We start from the raw sequence: 18,501 nt of genomic DNA, 5'->3' as shown, positions 1-18,501 counted from the left end.
TAATTCAGGAAGAGCAGCAAGGAAATGTTATTTAAGTGCATAAAAAACATTTCAAAGGGAATTTTGCTATTTTTCTCCTCTTCAAAGTACATGAATATGAATGGGTTTGTAAGGATGAGATGTTTTGTGGGTATCGAGTGAAAAGTAAAAACTGGGAACTGATCTCTCTGATGTTTTGCTACTTGTAATTTGAGGTAAAGATTCTCTCCTGTAAAAAACCCCACAAGTAAGACTTTTTAGGACTGGACTAATCGTAGTTAGAATAAAAAATATTTAATTTATATGTTTTTATTTGTTTGAATATTTGTGTCCATAACTGGAAGATTGTTGGAAGTCAGAGGCGAAGGTCCTATCCAAAATGAAATACAGTTTGATGCTTGAGCAGAGTGTAGGGGACTCTGGTTGTGGATGCCTGAGACAGAAAGTTGAGAGGGGTCCTGGAGAAAGGGAGGAATGTGAGGTAATCTCTGTGTAAATGTTCAGCAGGACTAGATTTTAGTGCTAGTCTTGAATTGTCTGAACTCTGGAGGATGAGAAACTTGACCTTTATGCCGAAAGCAGAAGTGGTGATAGTGCCAAAAAGCAGCACAGGAGAGTGAAATCAGTGTTTCCAGTGTGAATTTCATTGAATTAAAGAAGATCAGAGAGGAAGGAGTTCCAAGTAGGAGAGGGGAAGGATGGCCATCCTAACAAGGCAGAGTTGATTAGCACTGATGAAAGCAAACAACTTCTAGAAAGTGTTGTAGATGAATTCTCAGAGTCTAGTTATAAGCTGAGGAGAAGGAAGACTCAGAGGTGTTAAATGTGACACCTTATCAATTGAAGTAGGAAAAGATAAAAAAATACCAATTAGAGTGTGAAGAGAGGAGGGAGGTGTGATGCTGGACTCATGGACAGGCCTGATAGAGGTTACACTGATGGAATGGTGTAGCCTGGAGAGGATCCTTGGAAGGTTCAGGGGATAATATGGTTAGAAAAAAGCAACTGCTGTTTTTAAAATCAGCTGATGGAGTAAACTGGAATAAAAGGAATGGGCACAATATTGAGCCTGGATATAAAACTGGGCTTTCTCACACAGGACTTGTGTCCCTGCTTCAAAATAAGTGAGCAGGCCTATATAGGCAGCTTTGTAGGCAAAACTCCCTCTATGCCAAAGCATCTCATTCTGCAAGGGTTATAGAAAGCCAAAAATCTTAAGATAAAAAAAACAACCAAACAAAAAAAACCCAACCAAATTCCCCCCAAACCAAACCAACTCTTCTCCTAGAGTCTGGCACAGGAGTGGGATTGGGTCGTGGCATCAGACATCTTTCTTCTGGTCTGGTATTTTGGAGAGTGTACTGCTGCCTTCTTTGCAAACCCTTGGAGGTGCTTCAGTATAAACTGAAGTTCAAAGCTACAAACCCCTCAGTTTTAGTTCTTTTGAGACACACCTTTATTTCTTTGGATGAAGAAGGGTATTTAACTAGAACCTGTTGGGCTTGGCCATAAGAGTTTTGAATTGTTTTAGTTAAAAGTCAGATGGAAAGCCACAGGGAAGAGCTGGAGATGAAAGGGTTGGATTTTGAGGAGTCATTGAACTAAATTAACCCATCTTATGGGGTAGGGCCAAAAGGGTGGGAAATATTTTGAGTTTTGTTCGTAGATGAAGTCCTCAAGGGAGCTGTGGAGGTGTTGTTCTTCCCACTGGGGGGATCAGATGCTCTGGGGAGTGGGCAGAGACTGTAAGCAAAGGACAGGAGAAGTGGAGACTTCAGGATTCAGCTGCAGCTAATGGAGGATTTCTTGGTTCAGTGCACGAGCATGTTAATATTTAGGTGTTATACATTAAAATGAGTTGCTGCATTGAGGACTTAGTATGGTGAATTTAGATTCAGGCAGAATATATGAGATATCCAGCTCTAGACAGAATATTAAAAGGAGAAGTGGTTTCATTGTAGAAGGAAACTGTGCTGATGTCCAGTTAATTTAATTCCCACAGAGAAAAGATGCAACCTTTACATAATAGCATAATTAATCTATCATTTATTCCCCTTCTGAGATTTGACATTCTTTTAATTTTCAAGAGATTAATAATATTTCACAAAAACTTTATTCAGCAAGATATGTTTATGCTGCCCCACTATGTATTCTTATAATTACATTTGGTGGTATTTTTGCTTTTTTTAACTTTTATTACTCTCATGCGAAAACAGGCTCTAAATTCATATGCTCCAGCTGCTTATTTTGCCCTTCAAGTTAAATTCTTTCCTTGTGCTTTCATAGCAGCAGCAAAGTGTGAGATGTGGTGGTGCAAATTAAGGAGCAAAAAAAGTGGGGCAAACTTCTGTGGATTAATGAATTGGTGTGAAAATTCTAGTTTAATTGTATTCGTTGTGAGCAAAACAGAGGTTATAGTACTGCAAGTGACTTGTGTCTATATAAAGAAAACAGAATTTTGTATAAAAACAAATCTGAGTGATATGTAAGTAGTATGTCTTTACTATTCCAATATTCTTTATCTTATGTCATACTTGAGAAACTGCCACAAGTGGCCACAGGCTTCATCAGTTCAGGTCAAACAGGACTTCTCTTTTTTTCTGAGTAGTTTGTAGCACTCCCATCCTGCAGACTGAAGCTTTAAGCTGCTTAACAAGGTGTACACAGTTTTCTGTGATTAGTATTCATTATTTTTTAATTACTTAAAAAAAAAAATCCTGAGTTTTTAATTTTAATTCAGAGTTCATTTTCTAAGGGTCAGACTGTCATGTCTTCTCAGCTGGAATTCTGCAAAAATCTTACAGGGCAACACTACACATGACACACTTGTCTTCTTGCTAGAATTGCAATATAAAGAATAACCTAAATGATAATTATTGTGGTTCCTAAATGATAATTATTGTCGATGGACACTTGTGTCAAAGGGGTTTTTATGTGACACAGGCTTGTACCAATGTGTCAGACTTGAACAATCTCTAAACATACCTGTTTGAAAAAGTTTGTTTGTTGTTGTGAGAGTAGAGCATGGTGGGTGTGAGCACCCTGTACTCCTGAAAAAGAAATGTGGAAGTGTCCATACCACCTTTGTGCCAAGTGAGGTGGGAGTGGGATTGACAGAGTATTTTGCTGCCCCAATTTCCATTTCACCTGCTTGCTTCTGCCTCCTTCCCTGCTTTTCCCAAGTCTATACTCTGCAGGTAACAGTTTAGATGAGGATGCTTTGTTAATTTATTTTTTTTCCTTGTGCATCATCTTAAATCAGGGCTACTGGACCCACTGCTTCCCATTGCCCTGGCAATGGTGCCACTGGGTGAGGAATGCTTTCCCAGTGCTTCTGCTGCTTCAGGCATCAGCCTTTCCAACCTCTGGCCACCGAGTCTTGGTGCCAACGTGGCATAAAAAGTGGATGGGAAGGCAGAGAAGAGAGGGGTGACGCTGGTGATCCCAAAGGAATTTAATGCGCTTTGGAGCCGCCTCCAACGCGCTGCTGTGGCCGGGGGTGGGCAGGGGCTTTGGGGACACGAGTGTCCTCGGGAACCCCGTGTTTGTTCCCTTTGGGAAGCGCGGGAGTGGCGGAGCAGGTCGGTGGCGGGCGGAGCGGCTGGAATGAGCCGCGTCTCCGCTAGATGGAGCGCCCGGAACGGCGGAGCGGGACCGGGAACGGGACCGGGAATGGGACCGGGAACGGGACCGGCATCGGGAGCGCTCCCGGCCGTGGCTCTGCGGGGGACAGTCCCCAACCCGCGGCTTGGTCCAGAGACGCTGTAAACCCGCACTAAACTGAGCCACCATCACCTCCTTAGGCCGGACTCCTTCCCATCCCTCCCCCCGCCGCCCCCCCGGCTTCCCACGGACTGTAATCCAGGGAAATCCCACCTACGCGTTCTGTTCGCCAGCGTCTCTAACTCTTTAAGGGCAGAACATTTTCTTTGTTTTGTTGCCTTCCCCGACCCCCGCCCATGGATGGGAATAAAGGCTCTTGGCGTCTTCCGTTGTGAAAAATCCGCGGAGTGAATGTTAAATATACGAAGTGGTGCTGGAGAGGTTAACTGTGCTACAGGGGCTTTGTAGAGGTTGGGTAGGAAATACTGGAGAAGTCAACGGGAGTAACCCCCTGCTTAATAGAAACAGAAAATTGGTGATTCTTACTTGCCTGAGGTAAGAATGAGCCTCTGAAATGTCTGGATCTTGTGCAAAACCCTAGCAAAGGACAGCAGTCTTGACAGAAACCTTATATTAGAAACAGGGATATTCATGGCAACAAAGTATCACTAGAAGAATGAGATGTTGGCTATTGATTTATAAGAATGGAGGGAACCCCCTTTTTTTAAAATCTTTTTGACAAAACAAATTATTTAAAAACATCTGGGATAGTTCTGCAATTTTAAAAAAAAAAAAAACCCATGGTACATATACAGAAAACAGAACACTGTGAAATAAAGGCAGAGATACTGATAATTGACAGTAATTGATCAAAATATGTTACTGATGTATGCTATTTTTAAACTTACATTGTGCTTCTTTTCCTGTTTTGAAGTGCTTAGGAGCTCTTTTTTCACGTGGTGTTAGATAAGGAGTGTTTAGAGAAAGGACTGCACTACTATTAGATTCTATACCAGTTGCCTGAATTATTTTTGTACCACATCCACCACTTTATAAAGTTGAGAAGAAAACACATTCATCACATGGTTTAATTTAATATGCAGTCATGATTTTTTTTTTTAATGCTTGATATCTGTAGGCATGCAGTCTTTATAATACTGTGTGCTTTCCATAAGTGCAGATTTCTAAGTGTAGGTACTGAGTACTGTAGTACTGAGACAAGTCTGAAGTGTAAAATGGTGTGTGGTCTTGCAAGTGATGTGTTTCAGATCTTTTGCTTGATGGAAAAGGTTTGATTAGGGAGTCTGCTGTGGTGAGTCTAAAGGTTAACTTCTAGGTCAAAGGTTTGGAAATAGGAAATTTGAGCTTAAGTTTGGAGAAGCAGAAGTTGACTCCCAGATCACAACAAACCGAGCGGAGGGTTTTAAATGTTATACTAATTAAACAAATGCATTGTAAATGAAAGTGGGTTGGGATTTGTATGTCAGCTCTGTGAGAAACGCTGTTGTTTCTTTTTATTTTGCTTCAGAGCTTCTTTGATTTCATGTTTTTAATTGCACGCTCAAGACTGATCAAAACTTTGCTGTTGGTGTTTCTTAAATGGCATTTTCATTGGGTATGGGGAGAGTGCAAGATCTCTGTCTGTGCCATAAACCATGACATGGGCAACCCAAACAGGTTGGAAGAGAGTGTTGCCTCCCATGGTGGTATAGTAGATATTGCACCTCAGATGGATCCATAATTTGTTTGTGGAGGAAGGTTTTATTTCCTAGAACATTTCTGGTTGAACTCTCACTAAGGCTGACTTGGATGGCACAGATGAGTAGCTTCTTTTAGTTTTGAAAAACGTCTGTATTTGTTATTAATTGATATGTACTTGATGACAGCAGCAGCTGAGTGTGGGGCGAGTTCAGTTCCTGACCCAGCAGGGCAGCACTGAGATGTCCTGTGCTGGGGCTGAAGTGGCTTTGCAAGTGCACACCCTGATGGCTGCAGGACAAGGCAGAAATCCAGTTGTTAACAATTTGCAGATGAGGTGATGATGGGGTCTGTGCTGTCTGTGCAGCTGCAGAGTAGCTGTTGCAGTGAGACTCTGGCTGTGCACGAGGAGGGAAGGTCAGCTTGTGTACAGTCATTCATGTCCCTTTGGCAAATCTGAGGGGGTACTTATGGTATATATAACCATAACTTGGAATGTGGTTGTGATTAATGGGCTGGGGTAGGTGGAAGAGTGTGTATAAACAAGGAAATGGCTTTAAAGAAGAGACATTGATTTTGTATTTATAAAAATAAAACACATTTCGTTACCTTTTTTTCTATTTAGACATAATGACAAGTTATCCTTGGAAGGGATGAAAATTGGTAATGACTTTCCCCTGCATGTCTTGAAGTAGCATATATCAGCCTAAAGAATTGTGTTTCTTTTTTAGGTCTCTTACACTACTGAATTATGTATGTTTATTGCTTCTCTGTGTACAGATGATTTGGACAGTGAAAACACTGATGTTCTTGTTTTTATAACATGAATATGTAAATGTAAGCAATCCATAGTATTTGTGGGTCATATTTTTCTGACTTTGAATTGTGTGCAATTTAAGGATAAAAGGCCAATGAGAAATTTCCTTTTACAATTACTATTAACTCCATTTACACTGCTAAATTTTCTTGAAGTAATTGTTCAACACACTGCTTTTAAGAGTTTAATCTGTTTTATGGATGTCCTTTTATCTGTAAAATAGTGCAATAGACAGAAGAAGCTTTGCTTGACCAACATCATGTTCCAGAACTTCACTTTGGGAAATTGGATAGACTTATATAGTTCCAAACCGTTTGGCCAGGAAGCATGATGCCTTTGATTTTGACATAATGTGGAAGGAGTTGGTTATTTGCCTCCTTACATAACGTATTTGTTTTTCATTAAACATTCTGATAAGGTCTTGTTAAGGCACCATGTATTATTTATGGTGTTTCATATGAAAATGAACTGAAGGGAAACTTCTCTCAACTTAGGGCATTTGCAGAATAACAGCCTTTCTGTGCTAGGGAAAAAGAAAAAAAAAGAATGAAGAAAAGCATGACATACTCCTGTCAGAACAGGAGACTGCTTAGGGCACAGAGAAAGAATGAAAAAAGGAGAAAGGGCACAGAAGGGGTTCATTTCTCCTCCTTCTTTCTTGCTCCTGCTCTGTGGCATGTGGGCTCTTTTGGTTGGTGGTTTCAGGGGGGTTTTTTTGGTGGGTTTTTTTTGTGATTAAGTAATTTGGGCTGTTCTAGTAGATGAGTCCATGATAAACTGCAAAAACATGGATGTTTTCTAAACCAAACCCAATTCCTGTATTGTAAGTTTGTGCATGATTGTGTTGGTGTTGATTATTGAGTTCTAAATACGTTGGTTTTCTTGCATTGACTCCTTTTGAGAAAGAAAAATTACGTAATAACTGATTCTGCTGGAAAATGTTCAGTTTTGCATGAAGAAGACTTAGTGGATCTAAATCAGTCTCTGAGGCTTGTGTGGGTGCAGGTATGTGTGTGCACATGTACAATGAAAAAGATTTTTTTTTTTCAATACAGCACCTGAGTTGCAGTGACATGTTTTGATTCTGTTTCCAGTTAAGCGGGGACTATTATTTGTTTTTAAGGGTAGATCTTGTATCAAATCAGTTATGCTGTTGATGAAATAGACTTCTCTTGGATGTGGGTTATTTGGTTGTTGTTGTTAATGTAAAAATCCTGATCTAAGATGTGTTTTTGTGGGAATTAGATAACCTATAAAATAGGTGATGTTAAAATCTTCTGCAGAGTCCTTTTAAAAGGAACCCCTTCAAAACCTCAGGTGGTGCTCTGAGGTTTGACCTTCTTTTCTGAAGAATTAATATTTGATTCATTTGTCAAATTCTAATTAAAAATAGTAGTATCTTCTGTTATACTTGAGTTGTATCTAAGGGAAAAAAAGACCTGTAATATAGGACCTCAAGGACAAGCTGTAATATAAATTATTTGATTTGCAGGTCACATCCTACTTTATTACATAAAGACTAACTAGATCTACTAATGAATAATTATTACTCCATAAAATAAAGGGAGGGGGGAAGAAAAAGCTGGCAAGAGTGGAATACTAATTTGAGGTATCGTTCTCAAAGTAAAAAGTAAACATTCTGAAAATTGCAAATGTAATTTTTCCATGTAACCTGATAGGGCAGTCCTTGATAATAGATTGACTAGCTGTCAAAGAAATTTGTAATTTTAGATGAGATGGGCTTTAGACCAATTTTAAGATACAGTTTTTATCCAAGCCTGCTCCCCTCCCCCCAAGCGAAGTAGACACAGTGTGCCATAGAATTTTGTTTCATTCCCAGTGTTTCTGCTGCAGTGGTTACACAGCTCTTGCACAGCTTCACTGTAATGCTTTTGTAGGCTCCTCTGGGCAACTAGATAGTGAATGAAATGTAGGTATAAAATTAACTTGTATTTTAAAAATACTCGTTTGCTATAGCACTGTGTGTTTGCTGGAATCCTCTTGGCTAGCCAAGATTCTTTCCCTTTCCTACTTTGTGCTCCATACTTTTGTTCTTAGAAGGGGAAAGCCCTTTTTCTGTCAGGTGTGAGTCCTGGGAGGGGAAAAAAAAGAAGTGTGTGAGTGTGTCTGTGTGCGTGCAGAATCATAACAGGCGTTCAGTCCCAGCTGGGCAATGACACTAATTGCCCAGATCTCATGGATGCCTGTGATGCAGCGCTCTCACTTTCTCTCCTTCCCTATCCTCTCCAGGGATTTTTAAAATGCAGTATTTGAATTTTGGTGAGTGGTAAAGACCCTGCCCTAGGACCCATTTGACAAATGAGAAGCTGTGCAGCATCAGCACCAGCCGACTGAGCCTCACTGAGTCTCTCTCTCTCTCTCTCTCTCTCTCTCTCCTAGTCAGCAGCTACTGTTGTGAGACAAGCTTCAGCTCTCTCTGTCATTGAGGAAGTTCCATTTGCTCATCAATAGGCTGCAGACTGTGTCTTCTTTTTTTCCTCTCGCTGAAAAAATCCGTAGTTTAAATCTACCAAGTTGCCTTAGCTGACAAACGAATGTAGGGGGTTTAGCGCTGGGGAGGAAAAGGCAGTCGAGAAACCCTGTTTCTTATTTAAATAATCAGAAGAAGAAGAGGAGAAAAAAAAAAAGAAAAGGGTAGTGACAAGATAGGGCAAACGTGCTTGCATGCAAGCCCCCTCACTTGTTCTACGTAGACTTCAGAGCAACACCATGCAGCATCCCCTTACGGGTGCAACCTGCGTGGCACTGCCGAATGTGGGCATGTGTCCCCAGCTCTCCTGTGCCTTGACTTTTATGTACTTACAGCAGGTAAGTTTGCTTAACTTTTGCCTTTCCTGTAGTGCCTGCTTTGTCAGCGTCGTTTGGGGGATTTGCAGCCGGGGAGGTATTTTCCGTGTGAATAGACTGTATAAATGTCTCCCACTGTGTGGAGCGAGTGTTGTGCCTGCACTTAAGAATGTGAGAGTGAGTAGAAAATTGTTTTAATAGGACATCGAGCCTTTGCATATATATATATATATATTTATATTGAGGGGGGTGTTGGTGTGTTGGGGTTTTTCTTCTATTATTTTTGGTTTTTTTGCAACGTCTCTGTTGATGCTGTTTATAGATATTTAACACGGTACTTTGACTGTGTTTCTCGTGGATACTGTAGCAGAGTTTCAGCCATAAAGGACTGCTCTTTATTCACTTGCAGGCATAAATTATACTTCTAATGTAAATGTGCCCAATGGCAATTTTGTTTAAGCCTTCTTTGAAGCCAGGAATTTTAAGTCTGTGTTGAAACATGCTGCTGATTAAAATCAAGCTGATTTTTAGTTCAGAGAAAAAAAAAAAAAAAGAAAAAATTATTTATAAAACTGTATCTGTGCAGAATTAATACTTCTGTCACTGAAGTATATTGGACTGGGTTTAAAAGAATGTTTGGGTATCAGCAAAACAATACCAATTTCTGGTCCCTTTTTAATTAATTATTTTTTAAAAATTTAATTTCATTTTTGCTTGTAGGGTCTTTTTTTAAGTATTCTCCTCCTTAAATTATTTAGTATTTGGTGTCCCCCTCTTTTCTATAACATGAAATAACTGGATAATAACACATTATTTTGAAACTAGTATTTTGAAATCATCTTTGTATTCTACTCCTCTGTTTTATAACTGAGTCCACCATTACAGAGTCATCTAGTAAGTGTGTAGAGCCAAGACAGAAATATGTTATCATGCAAAAATGACTAATCCTGTTTATTCTGTTACTTCTGTTGAAACTTGAGGGGGAAAAAATTCTTGTGCCTAGTGTAACAAATAGGGACATTTCTTCCAAGTTCCACTACAATAGTTTATGTTCATATTGACTTCCTTGAGACAGTCTCTAACTTTATTTCTATATTTACAAATGCCTGAAAGATGTTTTACGGTATTTCTTTCTGTTCCTGAAGATCAGATAAAATAGATTTAAGGCTTGTTTTGATTTCAGAACATTTGTTTTCTATCACTGCTGAAAGAAGAAAAGTCCAATATTTTCAGGTTATAAACCCTTCTGTAGCTATTTTTTTCTCGTATAGTGTAGTATAAACCCTTTCTGACTTCCAGCATGGGAGTGCATAATAAAAGATTCTTGCATACGCCCTAGATTATACATGTATGTGGGAGGCATTCATATGTCTGCAGTTAAAGTTTGCATCGGATAAATATGATGTATTTGAATAGAAATTTAAATAATTTGCATGTCATAACTAAAATGCACGTTTTTGGTGGTCCTGTCTTCTGGCTATGTTTTGGAAATGACATTTATGGATCAGCTGTAATGAGCCAGCGTGACTTGAGCACTTAGTGGTTATGTATAAAATGTACTCCTGCGTTTGGTTGGATTTGTTCTTTCGAGTTTGTCAAACAGCAATTTGTACATTCAAGACGGGGCTTTTGAAAGGAGAAATGGGAATGAAGGTGAGAGGTCAACGTGGCCACGCAAGGAGCAGATAAAGGCTAACCCAGGGCTGGGGCTGGGTGCTATAATCCCCCTCCTCGGTGAGCTATTGCAGTATCATTATGCAAACCCACCTATGGCATGGCACTGCTTTGAGGTGTGAGAAACTGGGCAACCCTGATGAATACTTGAAACCAGTGAATTCAATTGCATCCCTTCCATTCGGGAGAAAGATGAGAAGTGATTGCTAATGCACTTTACAAAGCGCTGGGTCTCACGGATAATTTTTAACTCTTTAAGTGGATTAACTGCCACACTCAAAGTATTTTTTTTTTTAAAGTGTTTGCTCTCTCATCTCCTTAATCCTGTTGTCAGTTTAGAATCATTCTGCCTCTACTTATCACGATTATAGAATAGGTTGAAAAGTCTTCTGAATTTGTGATGAAAATTTTGGCAGGTTCAGAATTCTGTGCTTGTTGCTTCTTTTGGTTGCTGGCTTGGCATTTTAGTTATTCTGAATTCCTAGAGAGCCAGATAATCATCTTCCTAATTCAGATATAATCTATTATTTTGTGTATTTGGTTAAGTATTTCTTTAGAAACAATGTTACTTTATCTCAGAATGATTCAGGCAGATAGGACTGAGTTGACATTACCTGCAGAGCTTTAATGTAACGTGGTTCTGCATTTAAACAGTAGAGGATAAGAAGTGCTTCATGTTTTTGAAAAACATTAATAAACTTTTACCAGGACAGTCTACCTGGGTTATTTTTCTCTTTTTTCCATATCTGATAAATTATAGCAAACCCAGAGAAATACCTGTTTTGTATGTTGAGTGCAAATATCACCATTTCACTGAAACTGTAAATGTTTTTTCCCACTCTATCAAGTTGTCTATCGATCTTGAATACAGGTAACCTAAAAGCTTTATGTGGCAACTCAATAACTAGTGAATCCCCCCTGCCTGTGGAACCTGTTACCAGCAGTATATAGACATTATGTGAAGCTATCAAGTATTTTTTTTCTCTAAAAATTGCACTTCAGATATGTCTGCTCACTTGCACCTCAATTAAAATGAACTCAGACATCTGTATTACAACGGAGCTCTCTCTCAGTTGTTAAACTTTACCACCTATTTAGAATTTATGAAAAGAATTATTCTTATTTTTTTGTGTACCTGCTAAATACACCAGCATTCTGTCATGTGTAGGTTTTATAATTGGATATATGTCTTTCCTGAAAGACTGTGAAAGGCATTACGTTCTTCTCAAGATGGGTAAACCAGTCTCTCTGCCAGTAAATATTTATTTACCCTCATAACTGTGAGGAGGGTGGTTTTCTGTGGAGCTCTGTTAGTCTTTGGGGAAAATCTGTGTTTTAGTAATCATTTAAAATTGACCATTATTTACCTACAAAACTCACATTGCTTGGTCACTTTGTTTGATATGAATGGATGAATTGTTTTCCACAGGGTACCACAGAAGTGCTCAACTACTTTTTCGAGGGTTAGGAACTTTAATATTTGCTCTGCTATCTTCCAGTTTATACATGTATATAACATTTTAAGAGTTCAGTGCGGAACTGAATTTTTTTTTTAAACAATTTGTGCATACAGTAGGCTTTACCTAAAAAGATTTTGAGTTTAACTGTTGAAAATAAAGTTGAAAATGAATAACAAACAGAGGCCTAGGTCATGTTGTAGATTAACTGAAGAATGTTTCTGAGTTAGTTAAGCTTTTTGAAATGGTCTGAAATTATTTGAACATTCTCTTTTCAAGATGCTTCCAACTATAGAAATCCAGAATGAGTTTTCAAACAACATTGAAACCAAAATGACTGTATTGGTGGCAGCAAAGAACAGAAGGAGAATGTCTGGGTTTGAGTTGGAAGTTTTTACTGCGTCATTATAAGGACAGGGCGAACTGGGAGAAGTGGAAAAGCTTTTGGGTCTGAATTTTCCCCAGTGTCAGTACTTAAAGAGACAGGAAAAGGGAACTTGGATTTGTAGTGCACCCTGTCACTTGGTAATATTTTATGGTGTTAAAAACAGCTGAATGCATCTATTTTCTCTTCTTTTCCCTAATATGACACATGAATTCAAAAAACAATTTCTGACTGCAAGCTTCCATCAAATGCTGGCATGAAGTAATTTTTGCAGCAAAATGTTGACCACTTTAAATTGGGATTTAGCTGATATCAATGGAGCTTAGTTCTGTTAATTGGTGTTATCCTATGATATATGTTTTCCTTGACGTAGGGTTATTTAGTTGGTATTTTCTGAGTAAAGTAACATTGTTTTGAAACATCCCATAATATCCCATGGCACAGTGTACAGTGCTGCTGTCATTATTTTCAAATTGGTAATTTTTTTTTCTGTTTAATGATGATAGATGTGCTTTGTTTTAAATAGTGAAGTGGTTTGTACAAAGGGTAATTCCTCTTAAATGGAGCAATTGCTCATAGTGGACATTCACAGATCGAAAACAATTGAACTGAAACTTCAATATCAACCTTTTCTGTCTTTAACAAAGTAGTTCATGGTACAGCTCTCATATCAATGATGAAAGGAATCCACCATGAAAACAAAGCAAAAACCAACAAACCCTCCATCTCTACCCCAGCTATTCCATTACTGCTTACATGGTAAATTAGTGTAATTTTATTTGGGCCTTAAGCATTACGACTATGGAGAAAAGCTGAATTCCCCGCTCAGTTACTTATGTCATGCTCCTGGATCTGATGATTTATAGGAGTCTGAAAGACTTTTTATCACATTCTTTCTCCATGGCTTAATTCAACGTTGATTTATTTGGTAGCATTTTCAATTGATGCAGTCAATAGTGTCAATAATGGAATAAGGATTAGAACAGATTATCTTCGTGCTAAAATTGTGTAAAGAATTGAAATGGATGAACAATTCAAACAATTCCTGGATACAGTTTAACTTTTTTATAGAGCACAAGCACATCAATTGCTGAATGCCACCATTGCAGTTACAGTTCTAAGTATTTGGTTTGTGCATTTAATACTTCAGCGAGTCTTCAAAGGTTCAGGTGTGTTAGCTGCATTCAATAACTGATGTTTATGATGACACTGTTTAATCATGAGAGCACTGCCTTTCTTTACCTTGTCCATTTATAGTACTCATTCACTCTGGGGCTCTCCTGTAAAATCAGTTAATCTGACTTTTAGCTCGTGAAAATTTTAAGCATCTGTTGGAGTCTTTGCACAGTTTTTGTTCCTCTGTCTGTTATTTCATGGCAATTTTCGTGTGAGAACATACAACCTCTGCTTATGACTGCATGAGTGAAAAGAAGTCCACGGTACTAATGCTCACTCACCATCTGTTTCTCTTACAGCTGGGCCTTGAATAATTGTCCAGTAGCTGATGGACTGAGGGTAGGCAATCTTTTCAGGGGTTTCTGATTCATTTAACCAGCTCTGCTGCCCCAAGAGAAACGTAGTGCTTGTTTATTCATATGTGTAGGGTAAAAGCCTGTACTCTGTCAGAGAAATTACAGTGCCCTGTTAAAGCAAAAAAGGAACTACCACGCTACAAACAGTATCCTGTGGATGCGTTTGTACCTAAGGGGGCAGTGTGGCACTCTTAGGGAATTTTAGTGTATGAATGAAACAGACCTCAGAAGGTGGGAGTGCAGCTGTTGCATCCAGAAGTGCTGTTAATGCGGACTTAAGGAACGATGTCTTGATGTGCTGCTTGTCTTGATTAGGGTAAATAAGTTCCTTGGGTATTCGCCAATAAACTTCATCGCTGGTGTTTGAGACTTCACCTGTGATTCAAGACCACTTTGCATGTTTATGTATCTTTTGTCTCACAAGAGCGGCTTTGTTGTTTTCCAGAGGCTAATGAGAAGTGGCTTGGAGATCAAGTGCTGTAGCAGTTCTCATTCTGAATAAGAGCTAGTTTGGGGCATTTAACCACGGCGTTGTCAAACAAGGTCAGCCTCTTTCGAGAGGAGGTGCTTTAGTTAAGTACTCCCTTCTTTAAATAGTGGAGGGGGGGGGGGAACAACCGAAAAAAGAACCAACCCCAAACACAAAAAACCCTCAACGAAGCAGAAGAATCAGTTAAGAAGGTTACTTGCTGCTTTGGAACATAAGAGCAAGAGCAGTTGCAAAGAAAGCTTCCATGTGGCAGAAGCAGGTGAATATTTTTGGCTTAGAATCATCGTTTTTATAACCGGGCTCTTTGAACGTTTGCAAACACTTCAGGTGAAAAGTGATGGCTGGATTTGCTGTTGGGAACTATTCGTAAGTTGTCCCTATTCACTGATATTTGCTAAATATGTATACGGGTGGTTATTTTCTGAAAAAATTATGTGCTGTGGTATTTCATGCCAAGGAAAGTGTGTGGTGGTTGTTATGTAAGCAGGGGTTTTTCTCAGGGCAGCCAGTAGATATTTCAGTTTGTGTAGATTTTTTTTTTTGACCATAGTCACGCAAATCTGGAGTATGAAGCTGTTTGCTTTTCAATGCATTTATTTCTGAACTGCTAAATAAATGCTATAATCATGTTAATATTAATTCTGCTTAAAATATTTTTGAGGCATTTAATAGGTAGCTTAAATGGAAGTGATAAAAATTGTGACACTGGAATTTATCGCCTTGCTTTATAGAGTTAGAATAACGTTAGTGGAAAGGAGAAGTCAACACCCTCTAAGAATCCTTCAAGCTTTCCTGCCTTTTAAAGGTGTGTGTGCGATTGATTTATCAGTTTTAAAGTGTGATGTGTAGTGCAAGAGCTCTCCTGAGAACCTGCTGTCATTTCTTTGCTAGCATTGCTCATTTCCCTCTGAGTCGCCTGGTGCAGCGCCATTGACTTCTTTTACATTTTGCTTCCCCTCCTACTCTGTCAGTGCGGCTGCCCAGTGAATTTAATTAGAGAAAATAGCATATCTAATGTCTATAGTATCCTGAGCAGTTGTAGTTGGGCCTTTGGTCTTTTGCACTGTAGCAGGCTCCAGCTGTGGAGAGATCTCGCAGTGTTTTGATCCTGCTCTTTCTCGTTGTGTTGAACACAGGCAGAATCAAAATTAGACACTGTAGTAAGAACTGAGTGAATTATTTTTTCTGTTCGCAGTGAGTCACCGGTTTTTACTTTTTCCTCCAGATATGGAAAGAAAGAGTGTGGTACTTCAGAACTGAAATACTTAAGATGTTCAGATGCTCATGAATAAGAATGCAAGGGCTTTCATCTTAGACCATCTTTAAAGATACCTTTTAACCCTTTATATCAAAATGCACCAGAAATTGTTGCTCTTTCTAACTCTAACACCCTGAATATGCTTTTTTCTTTGTAACAGTGCACAAATTTCATGCTATCATATATATATATATATATATATATATATATGTGATTTGTGTATATATTTTTAATATGCCTTCCCTCAGTTCCTTACTGACTTGCACTAACATTTATTGTCATTAGGTAGATTTGAAGACTGCTTCTTTGGTTCTGCTTCTCATAGCTTCTCCTTTTATAGCTACCTTCATTACCTCTACTGTGGACAGTAGGTCTTCTATACATTAAATAGTTAATTACAGATGTTGGTGGTAGGCCTGAAACTTATTTGACAAACAAAAGAAAGATAAGTTTTAAAATATAAGCTTATGGTTTCATAATGGCATCATCTTTCATAAGGCAGTGTGAAATTAAAGTAATTCTTTGAAATGTTTCAGTAAGCATTATAAAGGAAGGCAAAAAACTGTTAAAAGTTCCCCGTGACAGCAAGATCTTGATGAAACAGAGCCAGTGTGAAAATTTGGGGGCAAAAAGAAGTCAGGCAGTCCATATATTCAACGAGTGTCTCCTCCTTTCATAAGCTTTTTCCCTTGTCATGTATTAGTCCTCTCTCTGGGATGTTACATGGCTGCATGGCTCAATTAATGCTCTGTGGCAGGAGGAGGAAAAAAATGTCTCTGTCTTGTCAGAAGCAAAGTTATTTACTTTCAAAAGCTGACAGAATAGCACTGCAGGGGCTTCATTTATTTCCGTTCAGAATGTCATTATTGTGTAATGCAGAGGGACTTGTGCATGCATTGCAGGCTTAGTCTTGTAATCCTGAGTCTGCTGGATGGCTGCAGGAGTGTAAAATGGCCCACTGGAATGTTTCCCTCTTCTGACTTCAGCTTGTTCACTTTTGCAAAAATGGTTTCCAAGTGTCTTAAATATTTACTGCTTAGATGGTGATACATTGGTTTGGTGGTGGTGCTGATCCTTGATATATTTGGAATCCTTCTCTGGCCCAGCTGAAAGACTGATTGTACCCTTAGTTACCTTTATAATGTGTGTCATTGTCCCTGATGGGTAGCATATGGCTGGAGACTGCTTTTTCAACATGGCTCTGTCTGTCATACTCTAGTTTTCCCAAGTCTAGCCCCAAAAGGAATATTTTAGTGCAGAATGTTTTATAAAGATTACTTGCTATTTCATTTCAAAGTTTGGAGAAACACTCAACTTCGTTGTTGTTGTATTGCACGTACTTCAGAGGCAAGATAAATAGCTTTGAACAAGTTCAGTGTGAGTTGCTGCAAAAGCACAGGAGCATTCAGAAACTGCTATTCCGAGAGTTTTTACTTTATTTTTTTTCCTTTCCCATTGCTACCATCTCTTCCAGCTCCACTCACAAAACCAGTGCATGTGAAATTGCCTGTTGCTCTGTGGAAAACTTTTTGGTATACCTAAAATAAAAACCACTGAAACAGCCAAGTTCAGGAGTTCCTCGTGCCCAGACATTGCCCTTCTTGCTGCCTGCTCATAAAAATAAATAAATAAATGCTCCAATGGAAAATTACTTCATTTGGAGAGGAGTCACCTTCTTAGTGGTAGTTGATTTATTATTTTTTTTAAGGGGAACCCCCCTTTCAGTAGACTTTTTTTTTTTTTTCAATTTCTTTTTCAGTTGAGACTGGTAAACGAAAAATTATTAAAATGCTGAATTTATTTGTAGATTTTATTTGAACACGACCCGTCTTTAAATGAAGGGAAAAGGATTCTGCTTCTAAATGGGCTTGCTTGCTTCTTTCCTGCTTTTTTTCTTCCTTTTATTTGCAGACATAAAATCCAATAAATTTCTATTGCAGTTGCTGGGCTTGGGGGAGAAAAAGGAGAGGAAAAGTACAAAGCTATTGGGAAGCGTCAAACCCGGCAAATGATGAAGTACATTTCATAGCAGCCAATTCCAAGCCCAAAATCCCTGTTGTGCAGGAAGGCTTTCCAGCTCACACAGGAAATTCAGCCATTGCACGGCGTAGTATTAATGATTTATACACCCCACACCACTGCTTTTGTTCACTGGCACAGCCAGGTTGTGTTAATAAAGGAATTTCAGGGAAAAGGGTCCCGGCATGCTGAGTTGTTTTGCTCAATGCAGTGGATGCTGCCTTCATAAATCAAAGGAATTTAGTGCTTTACAACCTTTCAGAGCTGCTGAGGGTGGTTGGTTTTTTTCTTTTTTTAATCTGATTCACCTAGGAATATTTTCATTTCTTTTCTATAAAGAATGAATGAACTGCTGGATGAGATCTATCTCAGCTGTTTTAGGGTTGATTGGTTTGCTTCACAGTGGCATTATACTTCCATTTGTTTTCCATTTGGATTTATGCTTTATGGTGTTGTCTATAGAAAGGGACTAGCATGGTTTTATTAGCATAAAGAGATGCAGATCACATTATATTCCCTCTTGTTTCTTACAAATTAATAAATGAAATATGAAGGCAAAATATGTTTGCAGTAAACAAAGCAATTTTGTATTCTTTATCTAAAATAAAAAATAATAACTTATTGGAGCATGATAATTTTAAAATCAAGGTAATTTTTATTAACAAGAATATGCTTCCATATTCTTTTGCAAGACGTGAGTGATAATTTTTGAAGTCTGGAAACTTTGTTTCTGAACAGCAACTGCAGGATTGGTTACTTAACTTTGTATTAATTCATATAA

General features: G+C 38.6%; 1 protein-coding gene across 24 annotated transcripts in view; it reads left to right on the top strand.

The window, feature by feature from the left end:
- The window catches only part of RBFOX1 (RNA binding fox-1 homolog 1), a 1,149,451-nt gene that overhangs the window by 877,045 nt on the left and 253,905 nt on the right, over nt 1-18,501 (top strand). Inside the window, exons 1-2 of one of the 24 annotated variants that reach the window (XM_051794699.1) lie at nt 8,277-8,377; nt 8,498-8,926. The exons of 19 other annotated variants lie outside the window; for them this stretch is intronic. In XM_051794699.1, coding sequence (XP_051650659.1) covers nt 8,783-8,926 — 144 coding nt within the window. In that variant the 5' untranslated portion in view covers nt 8,277-8,377; nt 8,498-8,782. Of the gene's footprint in view, nt 1-8,276; nt 8,378-8,482; nt 8,927-14,672; nt 14,703-18,501 lie in introns of those variants that run through there. 4 more of the 24 variants (XM_051794162.1, XM_051794228.1, XM_051794545.1 and 1 more) reach the window with 4 other exon arrangements.

Source organism: Manacus candei, unplaced genomic scaffold, assembly GCF_025592945.1.
Source record: "Manacus candei isolate 608988 ecotype Guabito, Panama unplaced genomic scaffold, ASM2559294v1 h1tg000002l, whole genome shotgun sequence".
NCBI classification, from domain to species: domain Eukaryota; kingdom Metazoa; phylum Chordata; class Aves; order Passeriformes; family Pipridae; genus Manacus; species Manacus candei.
This window is presented reverse-complemented; position numbering and strand designations above follow the sequence as displayed.